Source organism: Lycorma delicatula, chromosome 7 (assembly GCF_047948215.1).
Source record: "Lycorma delicatula isolate Av1 chromosome 7, ASM4794821v1, whole genome shotgun sequence".
Lineage (NCBI taxonomy): Eukaryota > Metazoa > Arthropoda > Insecta > Hemiptera > Fulgoridae > Lycorma > Lycorma delicatula.
Window position 1 is genome coordinate 22,055,323 of NC_134461.1, and position 16,689 is coordinate 22,072,011.

At 33.2% G+C, this 16,689-nt stretch overlaps 1 protein-coding gene across 1 annotated transcript in view; it reads left to right on the forward strand.

Annotated features, from left to right (window-relative positions):
- The window catches only part of LOC142328230 (uncharacterized), a 107,128-nt gene that overhangs the window by 67,640 nt on the left and 22,799 nt on the right, over positions 1-16,689 (forward strand). The window contains exons 13-17 of the mRNA XM_075371838.1: positions 1,671-1,887; positions 3,741-3,945; positions 6,383-6,549; positions 15,438-15,535; positions 16,023-16,156. Coding sequence (XP_075227953.1) covers positions 1,671-1,887; positions 3,741-3,945; positions 6,383-6,549; positions 15,438-15,535; positions 16,023-16,156 — 821 coding nt within the window. The remainder of the gene's footprint in view (positions 1-1,670; positions 1,888-3,740; positions 3,946-6,382; positions 6,550-15,437; positions 15,536-16,022; positions 16,157-16,689) is intronic.

Consider the following 16,689-nt stretch of genomic DNA (forward strand, 5'->3'; position numbering starts at 1 on the left):
TTCCTTCTCTTTCACAAACCCTTTACTCCTACCTTATACTCTTTCCACTCTTCTAGCCATAGCTTTTTTAAATTGTATTTATTCCTATTCTGCTTCACTTATTTCACCCTTTGGTATTAGTTTCTTAATTTCTTCTCCTTCTCCTTTTCATATTTCCTAACTTTTAAATAATTCTTTACTTCCATTCATACAGAAACTTTACCAATTCTTAATTCACCAATCACAACCTGGTGATCTCCTCATAAAACTGTTTCTTTTGCTACAACTTTGACATTCATTAACTCCTAGAATATTTCTCTATTAAGGACTAGGACAATATCTCCACTCTTTCATTTTACCCTTATCTGTAAAATTTGATCCCCACATGCTTCCCACGTTTCCATGCATTTTTCTACATCTTTCCTTATAATAAAACCTACCCAATTTCTAGCCATTCTTTTACTGTTCCAAAATAGCACAAAACATTTCTTAAATTCTTTCTTTCCTGAACCTTTCCACTTTGTTTCAATTAATCCTAGAATTTCTGTATCTTTCTCTATTCATTTTTCCAATCTTTTCAAGACATGTCAAAGACATCACATTCACAGTAGCAAGTAAGACTACACAACTGAAGCCTAACAGTTGTATTGAAAAATATTGATTTAATCTGCTGTCTAAATATGGACCATACATTTACAACTTTCACCAGAAGAAAAGATATCTTATTCATTAATGAAGATTAAGAGTAGTCTAAATGAATGTTTTCTGGCTATCATATCTGTAAAAAAAATAATAAAAAGATAAATTATCAATTATTTTACGGATAAATAAATATCCGTAAAATAAAAGAAAAGTTCATCACTAAAATAAAATATTTAGTGATTTGGTCTCATTTTTGAGATTCCATTGGTCAAATATGACAAGTTGTATTTTTTTAACTACTCACACACAGTACAACACAGCTTCAGATGTTTTGGCCTTTAAGTATCTTAAATTAAGCACGTTTCCAATCTGTTGACTACTGAAGTACCCGGTGAAGGGGGGGATGCAGATGATTATATTTAATGTGCTGTATAAACTCAACTCTTTAAACCCCTGCTAAAAGCTTATAGGATTATTTTCAACTTTTGTTGTCACAAAACCATCGAACAATATAATATTCCCTTGATTTCACCTGGATAACTCAACAGATTGATAAAAGAATCTACTTCACCTAAGCTTCTGACAATGTGACCTACTGATCCTGGATGAGGTTCATAGTGGATCGATAAACATTAACGGGTAATATTATTGCTGATGATGTATTACAGCATATTCTCCAAGGTACCTCATAATAAAATTCAATTGAAAACTGTACAGTCTCATGATATCTGAGCTATTTAGTGTATTATACCTTTATATATTTTTCTGCTCTCAACAGCCATTATACATTATTAGCATGCAGTTACTTCTCTAAAGAGGTAGCTCCATGCTATTAATCTCTCTTAAGGGAATCTAAGTTTATTATGTACTTATATCTAGTTAAATAAACTGAAGCTGTTTATTTAATTTCAGTGTGTTTTGAGATGTTTATGTTTTAAAACGTAGACTATATGTTTTAAAAGGACACTTCTTCATTTAGGACAGACAATTTCTTTAATTTTTATATAAAAAATTTAATTTATCTTGTTTTTGCTTTGATTTTTATTTAGGCATATTTAAAAGTTGAAGGACTCGGTGAAGCAATCAGGCATTTATTTCATAACAAAACTGAATATAGTATTACCAAAGTTTTTGATACGTTGCAAAAAATGACTGTACCTATTCGAAGAAGCGAAGACATACATCTTGAATTAATAATTAAAGTTGATGGTAGAACGATTGTTTCATATTTTCTAAATGAAACTAATTTCTATAATTTAACATCAGGTATGTTTCATAAATTTTTTTGTAAATGAGTATTCAATCGCAGTTTTTTAAATATTTATAGGCATTAAAATAATTTTTTCAAAAAATCTCATTGTTTAATATTATTTTAAATGAGGTAATTCTGAAATAAATGGTTTAAGATTTTCTTTTGTCATGAACTTTTGTAGTCTAGATAAAATGTAAGGGGCGACTGAAATGTTGTAAGGCACTCAGAACATAATGAGAGAACAAAATGTCACAAAAAGTGACAGGTGCTGCCATGTAATTACATTAATGCTCTACAACTAACATTCCAAAATTCATTAACCCATGCCCTAGTCACTATTGTTATGGATTTGAGTTACAGCTGCTACTTCCAATATGTCTAAAACAAGTGCAGTGACTGAATTTTTAACAGCAGAAAAAGTGAATGCTAATGACATTCATCATTGTCTAAAAGCCATTTATAGTGATGAAACTGCTGATCAAAGTATTGTGAGGAGATAGGCAAAAAAATTTTATGTGCCAGAAGTCTGTAAAGCGATTATTGAGGATGAATTTACAGTGGTTGACGACTGGTTTCAGTGACCGATAAGAAACACTGAAAGGAGGTGGATGAATTGACTCAAAATGTCTATGCGCAACACACTTCAATGAATGAGTTGGACACTTTATTTCAGAACTGGGCTAGTATAAAATCTGTTCACAGTGGGTGCCAGTCAACGAACAGAAAAGAACAAGATGCAGGTCAGTCTCTTGTACTTTTCCTATATACAAAGTCATAATATCCTTGTACTAGACAGAAGGTATTACTGCATGTATTAGCTACTAAAAAGCTCAATTTTAAAACATTTTAGTAAATAAATTTTTGGGTTTTTTAAAAGGTTTAATCATTGTTCTCTAAAGAGAGATTGACTCAAGATATAGAACCTACTCTATATTTTTTTCTCCTGTTATGAATAGTTATGTAGGATTTAAATTTTTATTAGCAGTTGAAATTTGTCAAAGCTATGATACATATTTTAAGTTAGTTATCAAATTACATTAAAATTAGAGTTAGCTTAAAGCTACTTAAGATAGTTATTTACAGCTCACCAGATTGATCTAGTGGTGGATTCATCATCACAGATCAGCTGATTTCAAAGTCAAGAGTTCTAAGGTTCAAATCCTAGTAAAGGCAGTTACTTTTATGTGGATTTGAATACTAGGTCATGGATACTGGTGTTCTTTGGTGGTTGGGCTTCAATTAACCACACATCTAAGGAATGGTCGACATGAGACCATTCCTTAGATGGTCTTCATTTACTTTCATACATATCATCCCCATTCATCCTCTGTAATAGTACCTTAAGATGGTTCTGGAGGCTAAACAGAAAAAAGAAAGATAGTTATTGATGCGATTGACCTTGCAATAAAACTTTCCTCAATTATGTTACTTTATAATTCAATTATATTATTTTTTCCCATGTTTAATAAAAATTTAAGGGTATATCATATATTCAGGACAGTAAAGAGATGGAAAAAACAAAAAAAAAAATTTTTTTTGTTAATTTTTTTTAACAGTTATAGAAAAGTTATCAAAGTTAGTGCTCAGCTCAGCAGAGCTCAGTACTAATGGTTGTAAGCCTTCATCTAATATTAGATCACATTTTACTTAAGATTTAAACATTTTTCTGGAAGAAATTAGAAATTACAAAGCATGTAGTAGTTCATGTGAATCAAGTTGAATACTGTTAATGTGTGCGACATCTGTAGTTTGTCTGTTGAACCTTCAGTTAGATATACTCACACTACATATGCAATGCATTATTAATTAATTTATTGATACTATGCTGTTATTGATCTCATCTATGTATTGTATTATTTTTTTTCAGTGGCTAGAAAGTTAAGTTCACTGTACTTTGAGTTCAGTGTAAATTATCAACGTTTAACATTTCCTTTGGCTCTCATAAGACAACAGGCCAATGATTTTGGTATAACAACATTATCACAAGTTAGAAGTTCATTATTTGTGTCTGCTCGTGGTCGTGTAAGTCAGGATGATGAAGGTGCTGCAAGAAATGCTGAACTAGACCTAAGGTTTGACATTATGATTTTTTTATTGATGATAATAAGAAGCCATTTATATATATATATATATATTACTGAATAGAAAAATTTACATGTGTGTTCATAATACAGGGTCAGTGAAAAAGGTTATAACAATTTACAAAAAATTGTATCTCAAAAACTACTAAAAATAATCAGAGTATATTTTTTTTTAAATTCACCAATTTGAAAAGTTTTTTTATATACTTTAGAATGCTTCAATATGAGCTCCATTGGTTGCTCTGAAAACATCCAGCCAATAATCGACTTCTGCTCAGGTCCGCTGGATCATCACAGTTGTAACTGCGGCAATCCAGCAGCGGTGATCCATTGTCTTAAATGTTGAAATTTCTGATTATTTCACTGTAGACAATGTTTTTAACATACCCCATAGAAAAAAGTCTGGGGGTGTCAAATCTGGGCTTCTTGGAGGCCAGAGCACAGAACCAGCCCTACCAATCCAACAATTAGGGAATCTTACTTTGAGAATGCATCAAACGTCTAGGCATATGTGTGGCGGCGTTTTCCTGCAAGTTCAGCAAATTGGACAAGAAAGTAACGTTGCTGTAATGTTTCTACAAGATGGTGCGCCTATTGATCACTGCTGCTATTGCCATAGTTACACCTTCGATGATCTAGTGGTCTTGGGCAGAAGTCAATTATCAGCTGGATGTTTGCAGAGCAACCAACAGAGCACATATTGAAACATTCTAAGGTATGTAAAAAACCTTTTTGAGCTGGTGAATTTAAAAAAAAAAATACTCGTTTGATTATCTCCAGTAGTTTCTGAGATACAATTTTTTTCAGTTGCTGTAACTGTTTTTGATGACTCCGTATTATTCAAGATTTCAAAGTATAAAACAATCTCGAATAAAATGAAATGTTAAAATAAATTAAAATGTTAAATTAGATGTTTTAATAAAATAGATATAGAATTTAATAAAACTGAAGATGCAGGATACTGTGAAAACTGGTCAGTGGAAATTAAAATGGTAAGTTTAACTTATCTTATCACTGTGTTTTGTTGGTTTATATTTCATATAATATTAAATATGTATATACTTATAAATTTTTATTTGGAATATTAGTTATTTAGTTGTTTTTTTTTTTTAATTTAGACATTAGACTTTCTCATTTTTATTTAATTCCTAATATGAGAGCCTACAGTAATTAAAGAAATAAATGACTAGAAAAATTATTATTTATTCTTTTCAACATAATCCCTGGCTATATTTAGGCACTTGTCCGATCTTTCTTTGAGCTTTTGTATTCCAGTAGTAAATAATTGTTCACCTCAGTGTCTGAACCATTCTTGCACCACATTCATGATTTCCTTATTATTGCCCATCTTAGTATCAAACTCTTTGAAAAGTAAAAAAAAAATTGATGGTGTGAGGTCAGGGTTGTAAGATTGATGTGCAAAACTCCTGACCCAACTTTTGACACAGCTTCCTGTGTCTTGAGCAGTAATGCAGAAGAATTACGCCTTTTGAGAGAGAACCAGGATGTTTATCCTCATTGCAGGTTTACTTCCTAGCATGTCACAATAGTACTTGGTGTTGATGGTACGTTTTTCTTCCAAATAATTGCAGTAAATTGGATCTTTACGGCCTTAAAACACTGACAGCATCACTTCACTGGTTGATTCTAGGTGAATTTGGATGTTTCCATTTCGTACTGTGATATTTGGATTTCAGCTCAGAATGATAAATTCCTCTGTTTGTTTACAAGTTCATTAATTTGCAATCTAAAAAAGTGTTACGTTATGCTAAAATCCGTCATTTAAGATCCTTCAAAATGGAAACTTGGGTATTTGTGATTTTTTTCTCAACCGTCTTGGTACCTACTTAAAACATGTTTTGCTGTAAGTCAGCTTATCATGGATAGTGCTGATACTAAAAATTTCAGAAATTTTTCAAATTTTTGCCTGTCCTTGCAAATAACAGCATTAATGTGATTTTACAAAGTGTTAGTCAAACTTCCACTGGTCTTCTGATAGTGAAAATCGATGGCACTTGTTCTGCCTGATGTAAACTCTTTGAGCCACATATAAAAATGTGCATGGTTAATATACACTTTTTACCATATCACTTTAACATCTGTGAGTGAATTTTGGCCAGTTTTATATCTTGGGAAAATAAACATTTTGTCATAGCAAGGTGTTCTTTCACGATTCATCTTACTTATATTTTGAAATTAAAAAAAAGAAGTTACAATAATAAAAATTCTTTTTGTACGGCTGGTATTTTCAAGTAAGGGATATTGACGTGAATGTCAGATATTCAGTTTATTCTATTAAATAGTTTTTCTGCTGTTGCCATATGTCTCTTTAATTATTGAACAACCCTCATAGAATTATATTTTATAGTTTAAAAAACATTTTATTACTATATATGTAGTAATAAAATATAAAATATATTTTGTTAAGGTTTACTTGGCATGGTGTCACAAGTTTACGACTGTTTAGTCCTTTGAGTAATACGTGGTATGGGGCTGACAGAAGCAGAAGTCTTCATATACGTTTACCATTTGCTACACAAATTATAGTCAATTATTCAAAACCGTTCATTAAAATAACTGCAGTCAGGCATCGAGGTAAGTTATTGTTTTTAAATTACTATTTTAGTCATATTTTGTAATGATTTAACTGCAGTTAATAATTAGACTTATTGTAAAGATAAGTAAAAAATACTGTACTTTCGGTGATCCATTTGCAATGTAATGAATGTACTTTTTAATGATTGAACTGCATTTTAACACATCATAACGCTATACTAAAAATCTATAAATAATTCAGTTTCAAATTAATGGGATTTTTTCTACTAAAGGACCTTTTGCAGCTAATTACTAACACCCCTTCAATGGAGATTATTATCAACGTTAGGTGTTTTAAAAAAAATTAGGAAATCCTATATTATGAAATCAAATAATGTTTCATACTTACTGTATTTTTTCATTTACCACACCGTGTCTGCATGATAAAAACCAGTTTAATATTCCTGATTGGCATTATTTAGTTTTTTAAACATCTTTGGGTTAAGTTAATGTAATGGTACAAATCTAATTTTTTTATGATGACATTTTATAGGCTTTAATTTAATGTAAAACATTTAAGTATTAATATATTTTATAAATAAATGCGATATGTTTCATTGCTTACATTTTTTTTTTTTTTTTTTAAGAAAAGATGTTCTGCCATTTTCCCTCGCAAATGAACTAATCTGCAGCTAAATCATTTTAAAGCTGTATATTATTATATTTACTTTTCTATTTACTATGTAGTTCTGGAATCCATACATTATTTTTTTTTTAATTAAAAATGTTTCAAAGCATTGTTTTCTGTTGATTAGAATGCCTCGCTGTGTTAATGATATGTGACATTATGTTTCAGCATGACCACAAAATTAAATCTCAACTGATTCTGGACACAGACCCCCAAAATATTAAAACATTGTTTTTGTTAAATTTTGCGGTTTTATAAATTTCATATTGTTGAAGTATGTTGACAGCTTTGTTTTTGTATGCTATGTTTAAAGTTTGCATCTGGTGTTTTTACACACACAGACTAATTTTGATAAAAGCAACATATTATATGAACAGATTCAGATCGGGCAGAATGTATTATTGATAATAATAATATTTTTTTTTTGTGAGGGAGGTGGAAATACATTTATGCATGGAGTGCCGGGCTCCTACTGATGGTCTTATCCAGCTGCCATCAGTACATTACCTTCTTTTTACCAGGACAATCCAGAATCATTTTATTCATTACTTCAGGCCAAGTCCCTCTATCCTAGCCTGAGAAGGATGCTACCTAGTTTTCACCTGACTCTTCCAGCATCTGCTGCCTCAGCAAACCATCCAGACGGTGTTCCCAAGATCAGGGCTGAGGAACGACCACTGTGCCGCCCCTGACGAATGAATGCTCAAGGACTCGAAGTATATTGCTCCACCATGCACAGTTAACACGTCTTTCACATCCAACATAATGACAGGAACCACACAATGTGAAAATGAATATGTGGTCTTCTGCTCATTGCACTGCCTCAGTTCATTGAATTGTATCTAGGGTCGACCGATTCTGCTGGAAACCATATTGGTTGGGCGACAGGCCACATGCCTGATTTATTGCTGTAATTAGTCTCTTCCATAAGAGCTTCTCCAATACCTTCCCAGGTGTATCAAGCATACACAATGGGTGGTAGGAGAATGGCAACTCGGGAATCAGCACAAGCTGCTCGATCATCCATCTGGCGCTGAAGGCCCCAGCCACCAGACATTGCTTCTAGACATTAAACATGTCTAAAAGCAGATGGGGCCTGTAGTGCTCCACCAGCTTGAGAACCTCGCTCAGTATGCTGTCAGGACCAGGGGCTTTTCTGACCTTCAACGACTGTAGTACTCCCACCAGCTTCTCCATCAAGAAGAGTGGGAAGTCGCAGAATTCCCGATTGGCATGAACCAAATGGTCCTGGAACGTCTTAAAAACCTGCTCCACTTTAGCCTCGTCTGGTGGAGCTGGTGACTGCAAGACCCCAAGTCGCCAGGCCACTATCTTGTAACCCAGCCCCAATGGTCTGCATTCATGGTCTCTGTCAGTTCTCGCCAGCAGCGTGCCTTAATCTCGTTGATGGCCTGACGAAACCACTTCTTCGCTGCCTTTAGCTCAGCTGAACTGGCATTTGCATTCATGTGATTCCTTGCATGTTGCACCGCTTATCTCAGCTGAAGACTCTCAGTGCAATGTCTAGTCTCTACCAGTATATGGGTTGCTTCCAGTGCCTTGGCCCCCCTGTGGGGCATGGAGGCATCGCATGCAGAACCGATCACTCGCATGGTTGAAACAACCATGGCTTCAGCACCAGAAGCCCTTCGTCCCTGGTGATGATGTTCCCAAAGACTACTGCACCTGAGATCTCTTCTTTGAATCTTTTCATCAACTTTATTGACATTGTACAGCCATGAGGTTCCTGGGCGCTCCCATGCACTGTTTAGGATTGTAAACCCGATGTACTACTTAGTGGTCGCTGCCAGTGTAGTTCTCGAGGACTCTCCAGTCCTGGTAAAGCGTGACCAGCTCTTCAGAGGCAAGGGAAATATCAGGAATGATCTTTGAATATCCTGGATGGTGGAACATCGTCGTGTTCCCTATTTTGAGGACCGCGAGTCTAGTTCATGATACCCAGAATGTATTTCCCTCTGGAGTTGGCACACCATAGCAAACTCCACTGCCCTGGAGTTGAAGTCCCCACTTACCACAACCCCACTGGCAGCAGCAAGGACAACACTTACAGTGCATCAACCTTCTGGCAGAAGTTATCAGGTCATTTAGAGTTCGCTATCAGATCATTCGGGAGTAACAACTAAAAATTGTCACCCCCCCACCGCAGCAGACTGAGCAGAACCCCTCACCTGTGCTCTGCCACCGAACTTGGGCTCTGCTACAATACGGGATCCAAATTGCGGCAGCCCTGAGCAAATCTTGGAACCATTGGAAATCAACACAGTCATGGTAGCTGCTCACTGATCAGCACCAAGTCGGCCTCCCTGTCCTTGACTAGCAGGTCATCAGCTAGCTGATTACGTGCTGAGGTCCTGTTGAGGTTGACCTGTAGAACGTTGAACATTGTAGAACGTTGTTGTAATTCTGAAACATTCTTTTTTAAAGTTCCATTAATTTAGAAATTTATCATTATAATTTTTAATAATTTATATTTTACTTTTGGAAGAAGGCAAAATAATTGCTGTTAATTACTTTTAAGAAAATACTTACAATGCTGAGTACCAATTTTACAAAATTCTTTATATACTGTATACTAACTTAGTTACTATTTTCTTTGTGTAAAAAAAATAAATAAATATCTGGTCAGAAGAACTAAGAGCACAGTCCAGGAAGACTTATTTTTTGTTCAAGAAAGTTCAGGGAAGAAAAGAAAAAAGTTGAAAAATAAATACAACTAAATACTTAGCATGTTCCATAGCAGAGAAGAGCATAACAAACAATTTTTTTTAGAAAATCAGGAAAATAGGTGTAGCACTTATAAAAAATTATTCAGGTGTATTGTTTAGGATTGGACTTTAACTTTTCTCCAAAATAACAACTTTAACAGAAGTCAAATCGAGCCTCCATGAGGTACATGTGGATATATCCAGAACAAATAGGAGAAATTTGTCTGGTGGAATCTAAACAAACTGCACAACTTCATCAATCATCAAGTCTTACCCCCACTATCACCTCAATAGATCACATTTAGAGTTATAACTCAGGACCTAGTCCTACCACAGGTGACCCCTTGATAGTCAACCATAAAAGGTTTTTTAAAGAATACTTCAGCAGCTGAATCAAGTAACACCAGAGTTCAGAGAAGGCAGCACTTAAAAGATAACATGTAATCAGAAAAATTGGAATGCCCTTACACCACATACACAAACAAGAACAGTACAGAACCCAAAATCAAAATGAAACACACACACATACACACACAGTGTGAACTCACTCATGCAGGTCAGTATACTAAAGATAATATCTAACCTAATAAACCAACATAAAATTCTCATCATGGGACTGCAGAAATAAGAGACACTGACCAGGACACCATGGAATCTCAAGGATATAGGCTCTACAAATGTACATCTGGGAAGATAGTGATGAAAAGTGTCCCACAGTTTGGAACAAACTTTTTGGTCAGCCTCAAAATAATAAACTCCATACAAGAGTCAAGTCACATCCCCAAAAATCTCAACACTCCCCCTAGAAGCATCTAATAAAATCTACACCATAATAAATGCCCACGACCCTTTTAATAATAAAAACAGATCTCCAGAAGACTAAATAAACAGATAAATTCTGGGACCTACTCAACCAGACCATAAATAACACCCAAAAAATCATGTTTAACAACTAATTGGAGACGTCAGTACTTAACTAGGCAGAGAAAGAAGATACTACGACATCATCGGAAAATGTCCCACCCAAAGGAGAACAAATGAAAACAGACAGAGGCTCATCAATCTCTGCACAAACCACAACCTAATTTTGAAATCCACATATTTCAAGAGGAAACTTCAAAACTTGGAAACACCCCACTTATACTAAAGGAGAATTGCAACTAGATCATGTCTTCATGAACAAACACCACCACAAAGAGATGTATAATGTTAATGTCCTCTGAGGAGTTGATTCAGGTTGAGATCACTACGCAGTCAAAATTAAAATTAATTCACTCCCCAAAGAAAGCAGCAAAACCATGCCCTTAAAACTAAAAGAAAAATACACCCTACCCAACTAATGAAGAATGAAAATTACCAAAAAGCAACCGAAAAAAATAACAATCACTTTTAAACTCGAAGACATAATCAACAACCTTAAGCAAATCGCAGAAGGATTGGCCCCTAATACCCATTAAAAAGCATCAGTGGTAGAATAGCGAGTGTAACAAAACAGTGAAGAGACATCAAGCTGGGCTATTACACCAGTCCCAAAAATTGGAAACATCCTTCCAAATCTAATAAAACAAAGAAAAGAAACCACCCAAACCCTAAGGAAAATTAAAAAGGCAACACCAGAAAGACACACTGAAATCAATAAAAGATTTCATTGCAGTTGAGAGACTACCACAAAGCCTTCAATAAACAACTCCAAAAATACAAACCCCCACCCCTACTAATAAAGGTTGAAAACCATAATGTGGCCCACAACAATAAAGGCAATGCGAAAATCCTAGCAAAATATTTCAACACCACTGGAAAACATCAAGCCTCCCACAATAAAAGAAGTGTACCAAACACTGGGTGAGATGAAGAATAACTAATCAGTGGCAGATCAGACCTTTGTAGAGATCATGCAGGAAGACCAGCAAATATTGCCTTTCATCAACCAGAACACTAGATGACAGCCTTCATCCATCTACTAGACAAAAAAGTGGACAAAACAGACCCAACAACTACAGGGGCATCTCATTCCTAGACACAGGATACAAAATTCTTTCAAGAATCATCCTCAACAGGACTGGCTTACAACTAGAAGGAGAACTAGGAGAATACCAGAGAGGTGTGAAACAGCTGGTACAGTTCAATCTTGACTTGAAAAACACCAAGACAGGATGCAGATAGATCATGTGAAGTATAATTGGCCTTAAAAACACTCACTTCACACTCATAAGAAAGAAACTTACAACATGAACATTTTCAACACCAGAAAGGGCACAGAGATCAGAACATATGAAAAAGTACTGGAAGGATTGCAAGGCCCAAACAGTCCCTTCGAAGAATAATGAACACTATTTTTTTGTCCTTTTATCTAAAATTATATAAAGGTGGGACATAACTGGAAAGATGCAATGTATTATGAAATAGTGGATCATAATGTAATGTTATAATACTAATTATTAACCCTGTACATGAAAGGAAATACAATAGATATCTTTATAAAATTAAAAATTAGAAACAATGATTTTTTATCTGTAATTTTAGGAATGATTCTTGCACCAATAATTAAATGGTTTTCTTAATATCATTTCAAGAAGAGTGAAAATTCACTTTTATTTAAATATCCTGTGACATTTTTGATTTTCTAAAAATGAAGAGTGACTGGATTCTCATGTTTTAAGGTTTCATATTCCCAAGCAACAACAATTGTTTGTAATGCATTAGTACCTAGCTCTTAACTATATCAGAATTACAAAACTCAGCCCTTTATTTTTCAAGAGAAGGCCAAAAACTTTCATAGAAACTCAGAGAAATTTTTTTCCTTTTCACAGAAATTAGCCTGGAAACAAAATTATGAAATTTAAAATTTCTTTAAAGTTTAGAATGAATGCTGATTACTATTTTCATTAATGTATGGGGATGCTTTCTAATTAAGAAGTATATTTTTTCAATTTATTTTTACTACACTGCAAAGTTTAAATTGTTTTACCATTCCTGTAGATTGTTTTACTAATCCAGTAAAATGTTTTACCTAATAAAATGCTGTATGACTTTTTTTCTAAAGATTTGTTTCAAATTTTATGCCTTGATGGAAAAATTATTTAAACAAATCCATAAATAAACTGGGAGTTGTATTACTGAATTCAAATCTTTAAAATCTTCAGTGCTCTATCTACTGAGTAAAAATACCAAAACAGAAGCTAATATTTTTATTTAGAAGTGGAATTTTGTCTTTAAATTTATTTCCATTCCAGAAGCAAATGTGTTTATGCTACCTATAAAATTTCTGTAATTTTTACAAAAAAAAAGTGTAATATATCAGAGGAAGTTCATAAACATTTTATATTTTAGATTATCTAGATAATAAATGTCTTGTAGTAGCAATATTAACCCTTTAAACAATTTCATTTATATATATATATATATTTTTTTTTCTTCTAACCACAGGCCAATTACTTGATTTTAGAATTATCTTTTTCCCACCATTTGTGGTCAACCAATAGTATTCTAAACAATAGTATTCAAACAATAGTATTCTAAAAATTAAAAAAAGTACATAAAAAGCAGCATTATTTAGTGTACCCCAGTTGCATCCCTAAGAATACAGCAATGATTTTTAGGCCACAGATTTTCCATTTGTATTCAGTATATTTTATGTTAGTCAAGGAGGATTACCATATCTGCATAACTCTCCTTCATGTGAACTGCATGACCAACAGGAATAGAAGGAAGACAGACAGTTGCCATTGTGAAGTAATACAGCTTTTAAACTAAGCTTGGAGGAGTGTATGAATAGCCTCCAATCAGTTGGATCATGATTCAAATTCAAACATTTCATTAAGCCATTAACGTCACAGCAAACAACAAGATTGTTTTTCTTCTCAAAAAAAGAAAGCAGAGATCCCTATGATGATGTCTGTATTGTGAGACCCTGATATTGCATTGGAGAAATTCCATTGCTGCAGCCTTGACCGTAAAAGTTCTGCCTTCTTCGACAAATTAAGGTCTCGAATAAGATCACTCAATCTCTGCAGTTTATCATCTTTTTCATCAAAATCAGTCATGAGATGTGGAAGGCTTGTTGGGTTCCTCTTCTTCCACACTGTCTTCATTTTCTACTTCAATCTCATAATTTTGGGTTGGGCTAGGAACTGATAAAGTATCTGAATGTGGAATAAGTAGAGTAGTAGATTGAAGATTAGGGTATTGAACTGTTCCTCTTTTCTTCATTGACAATCTTGCCTTTATAGGTGGAGTCAAGCAGAAGTAGCAGTTATCTGTATGGTTTGTAGGCTCCTGCCAAATCATAGGCACAACAAAGCTATAGATCATTTTTTATTTTTCAGCCATTCTTGTAGTATAACTGAACAAGAGTTGGAACATATATGTGGAGCCGTGACTTATTCTGGTCCCCAACCCTCATACCAAAATAATGCTGATAGGCAGTCTTCACAAGAGGTGTCAGATTGCATTTCTGTGACGAAAATGTTATTTCACCACAAATATAACAAAAATCCACTGAATTTACACGTTTTCTTAGCACTTTCATTTAACAAATTTTTCACTTCAAAATCACTTGAAAACCAGAAATTTTGCACTAATTACAACAATAGGAAAGTCACAGCAATACTAATAATGTTTATAACCTACAAATAGCTGGAAAACATTTAGGTGTACAACTCCAAAAACAAAATTACCCCCAAACTGAAAATGTAGATCGGGTAAAAAATGACATATCATTGTATCCCAAGAGCTCATTTATCAAGAGATCGGTCATTTATTTGGTGATTTTTGAATTCAGCAGATAGAAATACATAAGAATAAGCCCAAAATATTTTCATTGTTGGGCAGTGTAATTTTTGTACTGTATAAAACTATAAAAAATAAACTAAAGTTTTGACTTTGTAATAGTTATTTCAATTTTCTATAATTTTGTTTTTTCTTTATAAATCAGAATGTTTATGGTTATATTTGACCCTCATTGTTTATACATTGCTTATCAGAAAATTGAAAAACATAAAACTAAGAATATACAAAATAGAGTTAAACTAAGTGGCAGTGTCACACTTCACTTAAATAGTGTTTTTTTTTAAATATATGATTAATTCATAGTATATCCTTCTTCTCCAAAACATTCAAATATCTCTTGTTTTGTACTATAATGATTGGACTCTATTAATTATATAATGACTGAAAAGGTATCTATCAAGCAGGATCATAATTAAAAGAAACAAGTCACAGTAATTATTACTTGTCTGTAGCTGACTCTATGCTATCACAATGGCCAGTGTTATAATTGTAACATTTTGTTCTCTTCGTTTTGATTTAATGAAAATGTGATCAGCTTGTGAATGTGATCCCATTTGTAAATAATAATCTACAAGTCTGCTGAACTCAAGACAATTATAATTTAATCCTTAAAAGCAGTTTAACAATCAGAAATTATTGTATTATTTTGATTTTTAAATTGAAAAAAATAAATTTTTTATATTAAGATTTATTTTTTAAAAATAAATATTTGTATTAATGCTTTTTTTTTTGTTAAATACTATTAGATTTTGCTGCTGGTTCTCGGTTGGGAGGTGTTTGGCATACTATGACTAGAATCGTTGCTGGAAGAACACATAAAAATACTCCACATAATATAACTGATGTAAGTATTGAAAAGGTAATAATGGTTTTGTTATTAAAAATCATTGTTGTGTAATATTTTAAAAGAGAATTTTCTTATGCATTGTGCTTTTTGTATTACATTTTAAACACCATCATTAGTAATTGTATATTTAAGTAAAATATATTGATTTCTCAACTTTTCTATTTTATAATCGATATACCACCAAGCTATCATTGAAATTTATTATTTCACTCACTAATAAATTATTTAAGTTAAGAAATAGCAGTTGTTAAGATTTTATGTAAAGTGCTATGGTTAATTAAAATACATTTATTTGAGTTTCATTAAAACAAATTGTGTTGGAACGAATGTAATCCTGTATAATCAGTAAAACAAGCATATATTGAGATAATGAGTACCACCAACTTAGATAAACAAAACCATTGAAGTAAAAGCTTTTTTGCTAACTAATTTTATAACACTTATAATTTTATAAATATTAAAAATACAATATTTCATTTTGTAGGAATGGACTATGGATTCAGAAGATTTAGGTGCAAGATTAGGTGCTAGTGTATTTGATTGTCCTGGTGCTACAAATCTGAGAGATGTATTACATTTATTGAAAAGAGCTTTCCTTGCTAAAAATAAAAATTATCAGTAAGTACGATATTTAATTTTGTTTTATCTTAACCAGCTTAATTTTAAGTGCAAATATCTATTAATGATTTCTTTCTTTCGTTAAACTATTCGTTTATGTATACTGTTTCATATTCTTTTCATTTTTTCACCGGAACTTCCAGATGAAAGGTCAAGATGCTACCACTCTGCCATGGAGATAATTTCTGCCAAGTAGTAATTTCTGTACAACATTGGATAAAGAGCAAGTAGAAAATAAATAAGTTCATAGCTATATTAACCGAACTGCACAAACACCAAAGATACAACTGCTACTACTGATCTTCATATCAGTGTATCTCTTTATCAATTGAAACTATCAAGTAGGCATCCAACCAAAATCCACAGAACACTACAGGAGAAGATATGAATCGAGTACAAGGAAAGGGATGCCGAAATGAGACAAATGACCCTACTCTAAGGATGATTTCCATGCCCCTCTCCAAACAGTGAGCTCATTTCCCTAAATATCTATTGTCATGCAAATGAGGTGTGGTCTTGTACAAACACACACC